This window comes from Bidens hawaiensis, unplaced genomic scaffold (genome assembly GCF_021521415.1).
Source record: "Bidens hawaiensis isolate Kalapana, Puna unplaced genomic scaffold, B.hawaiensis_p1.1 tig00002553_1, whole genome shotgun sequence".
Classification (NCBI taxonomy): domain Eukaryota; kingdom Viridiplantae; phylum Streptophyta; class Magnoliopsida; order Asterales; family Asteraceae; genus Bidens; species Bidens hawaiensis.
Window position 1 is genome coordinate 637,368 of NW_027491139.1, and position 14,218 is coordinate 651,585.

The 14,218-nt window shown below is 36.3% G+C and overlaps 1 protein-coding gene and 1 pseudogene across 2 annotated transcripts; one reads left to right on the forward strand and one right to left on the reverse strand.

The window, feature by feature from the left end:
• The first annotated feature begins 1,344 nt into the window (after positions 1 to 1,344).
• On the forward strand, positions 1,345 to 3,036 carry LOC143620237 (feruloyl CoA ortho-hydroxylase F6H1-3 pseudogene; annotated as a pseudogene).
• Positions 3,037 to 4,587: 1,551 nt separating this feature from the next.
• Positions 4,588 to 13,315, reverse strand: LOC143620316 (putative CoA ligase CCL12). Of its 2 annotated transcripts, XM_077092017.1 has the most exons (13): positions 13,034 to 13,315; positions 9,978 to 10,107; positions 9,647 to 9,888; positions 9,294 to 9,536; positions 9,058 to 9,186; positions 7,943 to 8,016; positions 7,639 to 7,859; positions 6,631 to 6,725; positions 6,344 to 6,560; positions 6,127 to 6,252; positions 5,258 to 5,356; positions 4,975 to 5,181; positions 4,588 to 4,895 (listed from the first exon to the last, which is right to left on the reverse strand). In XM_077092017.1, the coding sequence occupies exons 1-13, from the start codon at positions 13,306 to 13,308 to the stop codon at positions 4,782 to 4,784; spliced, it is 2,172 nt and encodes a 723-aa protein (XP_076948132.1). In that variant the 5' UTR covers positions 13,309 to 13,315; the 3' UTR covers positions 4,588 to 4,781. The 2 variants fall into 2 exon arrangements, with proteins under 2 accessions (XP_076948132.1, XP_076948133.1); XM_077092018.1 differs by lacking the exon at positions 9,978 to 10,107 and having other exon boundaries at positions 13,034 to 13,154.
• Positions 13,316 to 14,218: the final 903 nt, after the last annotated feature.

Consider the following 14,218-nt stretch of genomic DNA (forward strand, 5'->3'; position numbering starts at 1 on the left):
CAAGCATATTTCAATCCCACGTGTCACTAGTTATTTGACGACATCTGATTTATTTTTTTACTAGCTAGGATTATTTAGGTATCCTTAAAGATGTATTTTATATATATCTTTTATTCTTATGCATAAGATATGATTAGTGTATTAACTATCTCTCACCAAAGGGCTTATAGTTCTATGGTATCAAGAAGAAAAATAAGATATAGTAGAGTCTCTCTTAACTTAAGTGATGACTTTTGAGGATTCAAGTCTTATTATATGCAAAGTTGGTGTAATTTTGGAGAACGTTAGATTTCATATTTTGCTTGGTGGAAAGAAATTGAAAAAAAAGGAAGAATATCTCTGAGTTACACTTGCAATACGCTTCAATTGGAGAAAAATGAAAAGAAAAAAAAATGTAATTTGCCATGAATATAATGGAAGTAAATTGTCAGTCTTAGTTTTTTTATCTTTAAGGGGTTTTAGTAAAAACGACGTAGTTTTGAAGAGTTTTACGTCTAAACTTAGGTGTCTGACAACACTGTATTCGATTATCGCCACATTTCACAATTTTGTAACTCAATTTACTTTTCTCTTTCTCTTATTTCAACTTTCACTCAATCCTAATATATAAATTTTCAACTTGAGAAATAACTATCCACGGCCACATTTCACAATTTTGTAACTCAATTTACTTTTCTCTTTCTCTTATTTCAACTTAGTATTTATTAATAAATTATAATTATAAATTATTTCCAAACTAACATACGTGAATTTTACCCGACCTATTTTGACCATATCGTCTTAAAAACCTGACCCGTTTAGATCTAACATGTTCTTTGTAGTCCCACCAACGAAATTCTTGTAGTACTAGCCATAAATGACCTTCTCTAGTATAGGTCAGTTTGAATTCAACATTAATTTTTAAGCTTTTGTATAAGAGTATGAAGGGTGCTTGAAGAAGTACCAAAATGAACCTAAATCATCCAACCAATCATTTAAAGACACCATATTTACCTAGAGTACCCACATTGATGGATGACGGTGTTTCTAAGTACCCAAATGCATAACAACAATAATTCATCTGAGGTTTACATATATTCGGGTAGTATAACCCGAATTGCACGAGCTGGTTGCACTACCCGTGAGTTCAATGGAAGTGTACTTGTACTACCCAAAGAACCCGATTCCATTACCCGAGCAACGCCTCAGATGCCGTAAAGGCGTAAACCTCTTGAAAAGCTAATGAAATTAAAGAGAGATTGAAAACATAAAATGAAAAATGTTGCAAGAAAACTTTTCTTCTCACTGGCAACAATATAAGAGTTTTTGTTGTATATTTTCATATTTTGTAGTCTAAAACATATTGATATAAGGTGGTTTCTAATCTGCACAAAGCATCTAAGCGAACCCGTCTGGACATTAGCTACTTCGTCTACGCACATCATATTATTCATATCTCTTCGAACCATGGCTCCATCAATCAACAACTCAAACCCACACAATATTATTGATATTGTGGTCAACCAAGGTGAAGGAGTGAAAGGCTTAGCAGAACTAGGACTCAAGTCCCTACCAACTCAATACATTCAACCTCCAGAAGAATGTTACGATAGGAGCGTTACACAAGTGCATCATGACTCCATCCCAGTCATTGATATGTCCTGCTCGGATGACCCGAAAGTAGCAGAAGCAGTATGTGATGCAGCACATAAATGGGGCTTCTTTCAGATTGTAAACCATGGTGTCCCTATAGATGTTCTTGAGGATGTTAAAGATGCAACTCATAAGCTTTTTGGGTTGCCGGCAGAAGAAAAGCTGAAATACTCAAAAAAGCGATCAGTTACCAATAATATTTGGTATGGTACAAGCTTTTCTCCTGAAGCCGAGAAAGTACTCGAGTGGAAGGATTATCTCAGCCTCTTGTTTGTGTCGTGTGGCGAGGCTGCTTCCCTTTGGCCTCCCATATGCAGGTAAGTATATATGTTGCGTCTATACACATTTAGCACCCGTTTATAGTTATACATTTAATTTCAAGTTTTGACAAGAATAGTATATAATCACTATATTTGAAATGAATTTTTCTCACTAAAACTCACTTCAACTATAATATGTGCATATGATTGTTTGCTTTTCAGAAATCGTATACAAAAAATGTGTGTAATTGCATTCTCGCGTGTTAAGATCCTAAGCAAATTTTATTTTATTATTATTTTTTTTTACGAAAATGAACCTGATTTTAGAATCCGATTTTGATACTTGGGTTGATCAAATATATTTCTTTTTTAAAGTTTGCAACTTTTCAAAACATCCATTTGATTCGTGTGAGATTTAAGTGACACAAATCTACCAATTGATAATTAGTATATGATCGATCAAAGTGTCACCTCTAGTATATTTGTGTGTGCTACGAATTGAATTCATGGCAGGAATCAAGCTTTAGCGTACATAGAGAGTTCTGAAATTATTGTCAAGAAGCTACTTCAGATACTCATGAACGGATTAAACGTGAAAGAGATCGACGAGAGCAAAGAATCAATACTAATGGGGTCAAAAAGGATCAACTTTAACTACTATCCCAAATGTCCTAACCCAGAGCTCGTAGTGGGTGTTGGAAGTCATTCAGATGTATCCACGCTAACAGTCCTGCTTCAAGATGATGTCGGAGGGCTTTATGTGCGAAACACACATACCATGAACTGGATTCATGTACCCCTGGTTAGCGGATCTTTAGTGATTAATATTGGAGATGCACTTCAAATCATGAGTAACGGGAAGTACAAAAGTGTTGAGCATCGTGTTAGTGCTAATGAAAGCAATAACCGGATTTCAATCCCGATATTTGTGAACCCGAGGTCTAATGACATTATTGGACCGCTGCCAGAAGTGCTTAAGAGTGGAGAGAAACCAGTCTATAAGCATGTACTCTACTCGGATTATGTCAAGCATTTCTTTAGAAAGGCACATGACGGGAAGGCTACAATTGAGTTCGCAAAAAGCATAAAATTTTGTTTTCCTTTTCATGATTTGTATTTCGGTTTTAACTTGTCAATAATATAATAACCACGTAACGATTTTTACATAAATAAATGTAGTATTTTTGCCTCTGTTGATGAAAAATCATGCATCTGTCAATGGCTATACCCTTCTCTAGTATAGATCGATTTAAAATCCAACTTTCTGATTTTTTTGTATAATTAAGGCCCTAGAAAAGCTAGCTCACAGGATATCATTTTTTTAAAATTGAAAAATGTTACATCGAAACTTAAATTCTACAAAATAAGACACTGTGACCTTGAGTAGACTCTTCCCAAAGCTCTCTCCTCCCTCAGTGTTCAATAGCTTAAGGGTCGTTATATTCAAACACCACCCCTATGGTGTGTTTACGAGTCGTATAGCCCTCACATGACTAACTAATGTACTGATGGCAGCTTTTCCAGTCTATATAGGTCGTATAGCCCCTATACGAGCTTTATAGACGCATATGGTGTCCAAATAACGTATATGTTTCCATCTATTTCGATCAACAACCCAAAGCCACTCAATATTATTGATTTTGTGACGAACCAAGGTCAAGGAATGAAAGGCTTATCAAAACTAGGACTCCAGTCTGTACCAAATCAATACATTCAACATCCAGAAGAACATTTCGATACGAACATTGCAGACGAATCAAGTCCCTACCCAGTCATTGATAATTTGATATGTCCAACTGGGATGACCCAAAAGTATCAGAAGCAAGTATGTCATGCAGCACAAAATGGGGTTTCTTTCAGATTATGAAATTGTGTCCTAACCCGGAGATCACTGTGGATGCGGTGCGCCATTCATATCGAGGCACATGAATTCATGCCCCCCCCCCCCGGGTTAGCGGATCTTTGGTGATCAATGTTACGAGATACACTTCAAATAATGAGTAACGGCAAGGTTCAAAAATGTCGAGCATCGTGTAAGAGCTAATAGAAGCAATAACAGGATTTCTGTCCCGATATTTTTGAGCCCAAAGCCTAATGACAATATTGGACCATTGCCAGAAGTGCTTAAAAGTGGAGAGAGACCACTCTACAAGCATGAATCCTACTCGGATTATGTCAAGAGTGTCATCAGAAAAGCATATGGACGAGAGTTAGAAAAGGACTTATAGGCTATAGCTTGAAAGCGTACAGTGGTTCAGTTAAGTCTTAAGATCCTGTGAGGTGGCTTGGAAGATATCAAAGATAATAAATATTTTCCTTATTGGTTTATCCTTTAGCTCTTTGTTTTGGATTATGTAATTCGCTTCTCAATTAATAAAAAGAGTTTTATGCAAATCGTGTTCGTTTTTTATCCACTTGTCTAAAGTTTAACGGGAAGGCCACAACTAAATCCGCAAAAACATATATTTTGTTCTCATTTTCATGTACTTTTGTTTCACCTCTTCAAATATCAACTACAAATCAAGAACAAATCACACAATTTAATCTGTTTTTGACATCGTTTATGTAGTAGTTGAAGCAGTTGAACGGAAGTATGAAACGACATGATCAATCAAACTGTAACCACCTCACTGTCTATAACTCCCAAGCGTCATTTTAAACCTATGCGGACTAAAACCAAGCATAACAATTATAACCAGCACTTAACAATTAACAATTGTCATGATCAAACTAAATACATATTAATAAATGTGTTGACCCATTACACCTTTCATTCCCATATAAAGAAGAAATAGGCTTCATAACAGGCACCATTGAATAGTAATTATCATCTAAGTAACTTACATTCAAGAAAAAACTTACATTTATTTAGCATCAGTACCCATGTGCTTATATTTTACTTCGCCTGTGAAGCTCTTCCTTCAATTTATCTCTTAACACTCTTCTAAGTAACTTGTTAGAAGCCGTTCGAGGGAACTCCGGAACAATCTTAACAAAGCTTACCTGTTAATTAACATAATTAAAAACACATAACCAACTCTTGCAGTAATTTTATAAATACAAGAGCGCGTATTAAGGTAACCTTAAACAATGGGTTAAGGTTTCTTTGAATGGCCTTTGAGAATATCATCTTTAGCTTGTCTGGTTGAGCGTTGAATCCTTGCTTGAGTACCACAAATATGGCTAACAGTTCTGGACCACCGGTTGGGGGTTGACAACTTACTGCAGCGGTTTCCATGATGCTGACATCAGCTTGTTCACACACTCGCTCGATTTCAATCGAGCTTGTCTGCATGTACGTAACCGTTTTAGTTTCTTCGTTTTTTATAGTTTTGTTAATAGAGTTGTGATAACAACTTCTTTACCTTTATGCCACCAAGGTTCATGGTATCATCAGCCCTGCCTTGTACAATATAAAAGCCTCCTATCGTTCTCTTGATGATGTCACCATGTCTCCTGAGTTGCTGGAAAAACACAGCACGCGATCAGTTTCATTATGTTTTTTTAAGTGTTTCGCTAAAGTACCTTTTCTTATTTTAAAGGCATTCAAATTTCATTTGTGGTTCCAATCTTGTGAATTTATTTTATAAATACTTTAACTTCTTTTAAAAAATTGAGTGATCTGGAACACATATGAATACTAGTTATTATTTAGTGATTATATTTTTCAAAATTAACACAAATTAGGAGGTAATGGTGAAGAAAACAATCAGCAAATAATAACCAAGTTTGGTAATTGTCCAATTTAATTCAACTAGAAAAATATATTAATAACCAAGCTTCATAATTATTCCACTTAAGTCAAATTGGAAAAAAGAATAATAACCACTAAATGGTAACCAAGATTTATAATTGTTCAATTGAAGTCGAATCGGAAAAAAAATTCACTAAAGAATAACCAAGATTCATAATTGTTCAACTTAAGTCAAAAATAGGGGAAAAGATAATCACTAAACGATAACCAAGTTTCATAATTGTTCAATGTAAGTCAAATTGGAGAAAAAAAAACTTATCACTAAATGGTAACCAAGATTCATATATGTTTCATTTGCCTCAGGTAATTTTCAAAAAATCAAGCATTCCCAAAACAAATTTACAATATCGGAATGCCTTAATAGAAAATCTGACTGGCTTTAGAAGAATAAAAAAACTGACTGATTTTAGTGGGGACAGTAAGATAACTTGGTTACTATAGTGTAAAGTTGCCCTTTTAATAAATAATATATGATCATACCATTCCATTGTAAATAGGCATTCCCTTAAAGTAAATCTTTTCATGATCTGCATTAAGTAGTCTATTGGTTGCTCCCATGTAAATAGGAAACAAGCCCACTTCACCAACGCATGGTTCATCATCCGGCTGCCATAACACACATAAAAAGACCAAAACGAATCAAACACAACAATCTTGAGAAACCCATGTTTCATTTAAGAATTTTGAGAGATTTTACATAAGGAACTCCATGCTCATCAAGAATTACAACACCCGCTGTCAATGAAGGAGAGCTAAAAGCGCCAAAAGCTTGTGGCTCCAAAACATTCCCTTGAAGATAAGATGAAGCAAGCTCAGTGCCACCACAACATTCAATAACCGGTTTGTAATAAGCCCTTGAAGATAGCCAAAGGTCATCATCAACATTAGATGCTTCACCGGTTGTTGCAAATAACCTGAAAATATATACAAATTAAGCTTCATAACATCGCGATTTTGCATTAAAAACGTGCGCTTTAGTTTTACTTGATTTTTGTCCAATCTAGGCCTTCCATACATCCTGTACTGTGCCAAGCTTTAACTATACTTGGAACGGTGCCCAAAATTGTTACTCCTGCATCCTAGAAAACAACACGTGTATTGGTTGGCTTTTTCAAAGGGTAACATGCTAAACTGAATTGAAAAGTAAACAACTTTGGTTAACTTTATATTATAGGTAAACAGGGTTTTCTACCTTAAAAAAAACCAATCAATGTTTCAACATTTTCTGTTTAAGGAAATCCTCTAACTTAAACGATTTCCATATTCCGCAAAACAGTCAACATGGTCAAAGTTACCGACTCGTCAACAATCACTTCATTATGGGGTCAATAAATCATCATCATCATCGTACTCAGTATATCCCACCAATAGCAAAGCTATGGTAGGGTCTGAGGAGGTAAGATGTAGACAGCCTTACCTCTACCCTTTAGGAATAGAGAGGCTGCTTCCGGTGAGACCCCCCGGCTTGATAGTAGTTTTGCATCAAGCCTTGGACATAAGGCACATAACACTCAACCATTGGGACACCGCCGATTGGTGCATGTACCCTTGTCTTTCGGCTATCAACGGCCACCACATGATGCCTGATTAACCTTCCACCACTTTTACGTTATTTTCACGAAATTAGTAAAATAACGTCAAAATTAGTGCAAACTCAAAATATTTGAAAGTCAGTTACTTTGCATCATACTTTTTTAAGCGTTTAGGAAAAAACCATCAAAGTTTCAAAATTTTAAGGGAGTCTTCTATACTAACCAATTTCCATATGCCAAAAAAGTCAATATGGTCAGAGTTACCGATACTTCAACCGCCATTTTGACTGGGCCAGATTAAGCTTAAATCACAATATTTGAAAGTTTGTTACAATTTATCAAAACTTTTTGAAGATTTTTGGGTTTTAAAATATAAATTTTACCAAAGTTGGTTGCTTGTTTCTACAACAAGCCTTTTATTTCCATCTTATATACATGTGACAAGGTTTTAAAAACCAACCTGAATAAATTTACCAAAACCATGACCAAGTGGAGAGCCATGATAAAGAGCTAATGTTGCACCGTTTAAAAAACTTGCATAAAGTAAAATGGGCCCCATTACCCAGCCCAAATTTGTGGGCCAGCAAAAAACATCTCCAGGCTGAAGATCCAACTGGGCCCATCCTTCAGAGGCTGCTCGAATGGGAGAAATTTGTGTACATGGTATAGCTTTAGGATCCCCTAAAAGAAACAAAAAAAGTTGAGTAACAAAAAAGAACTAAATCAATAAAAATAAGATCATATGCAAATAGCAATCTTTGAACCTGTTGTTCCTGAAGAGAAGAGTATGTTTGTCACCGAGTCTGCTGATTGATATACTGGACTGCAATAGTCAGGCCTGCGTTTTTTTATAATTAGATTATTAAACATAATTGATGCGGAGTGGAAGCAGAAATAATAAAGAGCATTTTTACAGGAAAAAAATTGATATAATACTTAATGCATAGACTATTGCATCAAGCCCTCTTTTATAGGCTAGATCCAAATTTTGCAGGTTGAGCCCAAATTTGTAAAACTGAAATGGACTTCGTTATAATCAAACTGGCTTTCTAAATAAGCACATAAATTACTCATTTTTACACTGAAGGTAAATAAATTCAAAGTAGTAAACTTGGGGAAAACCGTTGAGTTGGAAATCAGGGCTCCAAATGTTGGAATTTGGAAACCATATCCATCTAATACATATGGGTAGGGGTGTCAACTGTCAAGTGTAAACAAGCCAAGCTGCTCATTAGCTACTCGAGATTAGCTTGCTAAAAGCTTGAATCAAGCAGAGCTTAAACGAGGTCGAGCCTGAGGTCAAGTCTAAAATTGTGCTTGTTTAATCAACAGCCCAAGCCTGAGCCCAAGCTTCATTTATCGAGCTCAAGCTAGCTCAAGAGCCTAAACGAACGTATTGTTTGTATAAATTGTTTTTAATATACTGAATATATATTTTATATAATAATTACTATTATATAAAAAGTTATGTAAAAAAATAGCTAAATAATATATATTATGTTATATATAAAAAATATAACTAAAATACATGTATATGAAAAGTAATTAATAATGTATATACACTAGTTAATAAATAAAACGAGCTGAACCCGAACTGAGCTTGAGCTTGAAAAACTATTCATGAGTTGAGATCGAGCTTTAGAAATAGACCTCAAAACGAGTTGAGCTCAAGCTCGGGCTCTCATAAGCTAAGCGAGCCGAACTTGTTTACACCCCTACATATGGGTCCAATGTAACGGGATTTATGCATTTCTTAAGTTGGGCCTTTTTTAGTCCAGCTGCCTCTGTCTAGTCGGTCTAGAGGTATGAGTCAGCTAGCTAACTCTTGCATAAATTCCGTATCAATAATATACACGTTTAAATAGAATTAGTACCATACCTAGAAAGGTGTTTTGTACTAGAAAGAAAATCCTCCCAAGATATATCCTGTTTTCTTAGTTGGATGTCTATGTTTTCTCCAATCGCAGGAACCACAATAACTCTACAATCAGTAGCCTCAATAACACGACTGCAAAATAAATAAATAATAATAATAATAATAATAATAATAATAATAATAATAAAGCTTCAATATTATAAGCATGATTAACTCATATGTAGTTAATTAGTTATTACCTGTACAACGGAAAATTTTTACCACCTCGAACAATATAGTCTTGAGTAAAAATAGCCTTTGCTTTTGACACCCGTAATCGTGTAGCAATCTCCTTTGGTGCAAAACTATCAGCTATTGATACAACCACAAGTCCAGAATATATAATTGCTAAATATATAATAACCGCAGTCACAGTCATTGGCATATCAATTGCAACTGGATCTCCCTTTGAAAACAATATTTTTAATGCATTTGCAACCAACCTGTATATTCAACAATAAAGTTAAGGATAAAAAAGGTTTTTTTACATGAAGACCCTAAAATATGTAATTTACAAAGAATCGTTTACTAATCAAATGAAAATTGATCATACATTACTTGTTGTCTCAATTCTTTTAATGTCATCTTGTTCACATCAAGATTATCAAATCTTTCATCACGCCATACAATTGCAACCTTTTCATTAGCTGATAGCAAACTACACTCAGCAATGTTCAAAACTGAACCAGGAAGCCACGTGCCCCCATGGTTTGATTTATCCGAGGTGTCCAAAATACACTTTGGAGGTTGATGAAATCGAATCGAAAGTTTTTCCAAGGCAATTGACCAGTATACCTGAACACAGGTCGAAAAATAACAAAATTCATCAAATGAATCCAAAATTGTGAACTGTTTGTTACTTTGATGAATTGTCCTGAACTTGCCTCTGGATGTTGAACCGAAAACTTGTAAAACTGTTTAAAACTTGTAATAGGGTCCTTGTATGCTGCTCCTAGAAGCTTTGGACCATGAGTTTCAATAACTTTCCACAAGTTTGTTTGTTGAGAATCAATCCTAATTAATAAAGTGAACACGTAACTTGTTACATATAACTACAAGCATCAGAAACAAACATACAAGCAGTTCAATTGCAGATCAAACTAACACATTCTCCGAATCAATTAAAATATACATCAAATGTGTATCACAATTTGATCAGGAACTGATCCAGTGATCCAAGAGTTGACAGACTCTTATATGGCACCGCTTGATAGTGGAAAACAGGGCAAAAACGGCTCAAACTAAAAAAGAGCATAACTTGGACTACAAGTGGAATTACGAGGCCCATAAACAGTCAACGGAAAGGTCATGATGAGCCGGATATTGTCCTAAAGCCTCCGATTCCACCAAAAAAAACTTTCTCCACATGTTTCCAACAATAGAACCTTTCCAAAATTAGCTCTAGGTGTTTTCTGGCTGTCCTTGGTAATTTAAGTTATTATTTAATGAATTACTTTCTCTGTTTATTGGGAAAATTACCCAAATAGCCAATTTTGACCAAGGTTTTCACCTTTAGCCATAGTTTTCAAAGAATTCCCAAAATAGCCAAAATTTAATGTCGGATCAGACGTAAACAAAAAGCTGATCCGACGTATTAATGTGGCCTATCAGAAGTCGCCACGTTTTCCATTTCCGGCGGATCCAACAGATTGGGAGTTTTTCTGACGCATTCGTAAGGAGCCGACGTAAAACTAAACCACGGTTTAATTCCTGTTACCGACGGATTAATCTTCCATCGATTTTTTCTAAGTTGAACTAATTTGTTCGTCACTTTCTTGCCCGGATTTGTCAACAACAAATGTGTTAATTCATGGAAAACAAACACTATGCTTGTGTTCTCCTCGGAAAACTAAGCGATTTACACTATTTATTTGCTTCCTTTAATTAGGTCAAAATAATCATATTTTGAGGAGATATAAATAATGAGTTTGGATTAAATACAAATAAAATTAACGTGCTAAACGTGAGAATCAAGTAGAGTAATTATGTAATCAAATCATTGATTAATTACATAATTACTCCATGATATAATTACATAATTACTCTAATTGTATATATAATTACTCTACTTGATTCTCACGTTTAGCACGTTAATTTCATTTGCCTTATAAATAAATATCCGACAGAATTACAAATTTTGTCCTTAAAAAAAAGCCAAATTTCGGTTCGTGTCCTTTGTTAAGTTTCCTTGCAGGCGGTGTACTTTAAACATTTTTTTCCTACACGTTATGTCATTTACGCTAACTGGGTTAGAAAAACTCAGTTAAGTATGACATGTGCCAGACATGTGATGGGCATAATTGTAATTTTAGTGTATCTTTAAATTAAAAAAAAAAAGAAAATATATATAATCCCCTCCTTTCTCTCTTCTTTCTCTCTAAGCCACCACCATCACCATAAACTCCGGCCACCATAAATTCCAGCCACCGCAAACGATCCCTATCACCCGAACCCGACCCATCCTTTTCCAAAACCCGTATCCCTATCACCCGAACCCGACCCATCCTTTTCCAAAACTCCGGCCACCATCCTTTTATATTATAGATAATATAAAATATAAATACGTTAAAAAAAATAATAATTCACAACCAATACCACAAGATCATGTGTTATCAGCTGCTTTGCTTAGTGTGTGTATATGTATATCTTATCATATCATATATGCAACAACTGTGGACACGTACTTATAGGGATAGTGAGAGACGACAAAAATGGCCGCTCGAAGAATCTCCGGCGTTATTTCCCGTTCACTTTCTCTCCGCCCACTTTCGTCTTCAGTCGTTACTCGAAACCAGATCACTCACAGCGGTTTGTTCATCAGTAATAATATTATTATTATTATTATCTGCATGTTTGTTGCTTTGTTTTTTACCATCTTTTTAAGTATGCAGACCATGTGTTCGATGAAATTCCTCAAAGAAAACATAACCCTGTATGCATGTTGCTGAATACCAAGTTGTAGGCAGAGTGATGACCATGTCCATATTAGAGAGAAAGAAGAGAGAAACCCTCCACTGACCACCATCGCCTGTTACCGTCTCCACCCGACCCCTACCATCGCCTATTACAGTCACCTAACCCGATTTTCCGGCGAGCCCACTTAACCTAACAAATCTGAGATCCGGGTTAACCTAACAGATCTGGTTATATTAGCCCACTTAACCTAACTCCAGCCACCATAAATTCCGGCCGGAGTTATGATTAGCCCGATTTTCCGGTAAGATGTTATGATTAGCCCGATTTTCCGGTAAGATGTTATGATTAGCCCACTTAACCTAACAGATGTGGTTATATCTGATCATGTTAACGGTGGTGGTGGTTGTTTCCGGCGAGATTCGGGAAGATCTCGAACCACCAATGATTTTCCGGCGAGATTCGGGCAGATCTCAGTGGAGGGTTTTGGAAAAGGATGGGTCGGGTTCGGGTGATAGGGATATGGGTTTTGGAAAAGGATGGGTCGGGTTCGGGTGATAGGGATACGGGTTTTGGAAAAGGATGGGTCAGGTTCGGGTGATATGGATCGTTTGCGGTGGCCGGAGTTTATGGTGGCCGGAGTTTATGGTGATGGTGGTGGCTTAGAGAGAAAGAAGAGAGAAAGGAGGGGATTATATATATTTTCTTTTTTTTTTTAATTTAAAGATACACTAAAATTACAATTATGCCCATCACATGTCTGGCACATGTCATACTTAACTGAGTTTTTCTAACCCAGTTAGCGTAAAGGACATAACGTGTAGGAAAAAAATGTTTAAAGTACACCGCCTGCAAGGAAACTTAACAAAGGACACGAACCGTAATTTGGCTTTTTTCAAAGGACAAAATTTGTAATTCTGTCTACATATCCAATGAACCTAATTTTAACAATCTACTATCCAATTAGACAAATATTCAAATCAATCAACACCGTACATCTGTACACGTAAGCAGCAGTACAGCTTACTCTGACGGGAACCAATACAGCGGCGGACCATAAACAGCCACATCGTAGTTATCGTACACCGCGTTGTACACAAGCCGATGCAGCGAATGAGGATAATCCGGTTTCAACAACCTTCTAGAAGTGATCTCACGCCATCGGTCAACTGGACTGGAGCTAATGGCGCCATTAATCGCGTTATTAAGCTCGATCTGCAGCAACTTCGCATCGTATACTGCCAATCCAGTGTTCAACAGGTCTTGTAAGCCTAATTGGTGGATACTCTTAGGTTCACTCATCTTCAATTGGATAGTTATTATTATTAGTTATAGTTAAGAGGTTAGTTATATCACTGAATTTATAGAAGGAGGTAAGGGTAGGTGATTCATGCAGTCAATAAAGGTGATACGTGTACGGGTGTGACATAATAATAATTAATTTCATTTTGGGAAAATGTGGGTGTAATGAATAATAATAAGGCTGAGGGGTGTGGGGGCTCTAATGGGGGCGCGAGTGGGGGCTCCAGCCAATAATATTATGACGTGTGCCAGAGAGAGAAACTGGATAAGGGGGGTGTTGGAGCCCCCGTTGGAGCCCCTGGCCCTGGTGTGGAGGGGCTCCAGCGGATTTTTTTTTTATTTTTTTATAAATATATTCAAAAAACGTATTATTAAAAAAACTCATAAATTATTAAAAAAAACACACATTAATGAAAAAACACATTAATATTTAAAAATAAAATAAAAATAAAAGTACTAAAAAAAACATTATTCTTATTCTTCGGCTTGGTCTTCTTCGATCAACCTCTTTCGGATACGTTCCTTTTGCTTTTCCTTTAGCATTTGATCGACCGGATTTAGGTTACTGAAGTCTCTAGTAAGGAAGTCCAAATCTCTCATTCGACTTTTTTCCTTTTTGTCATTAGAGACCACCTCCATGGTTTTGTTGAATTTATTGAGGGATTCAACAAGATTGGCGATGTTTACGGCTTCCCCCTCAGCCGGTTTTTTCCCCTTGGCGTCCCGTCCCAATGGCCGCCTCCTCGGCGGTGAAGACGTTTCCTCCCCCGCAATGTTTAGGTCGAATCCAACGCGGCAATCCGACCCGATTGAAGTGCTATACGCTCCGGACGAACTTGTTTTAGTCCGTTTCGGCCGTACTTCCGCATCAACGTCCGGCGCCACCAGCTCAACCCACTTGGAACACCTT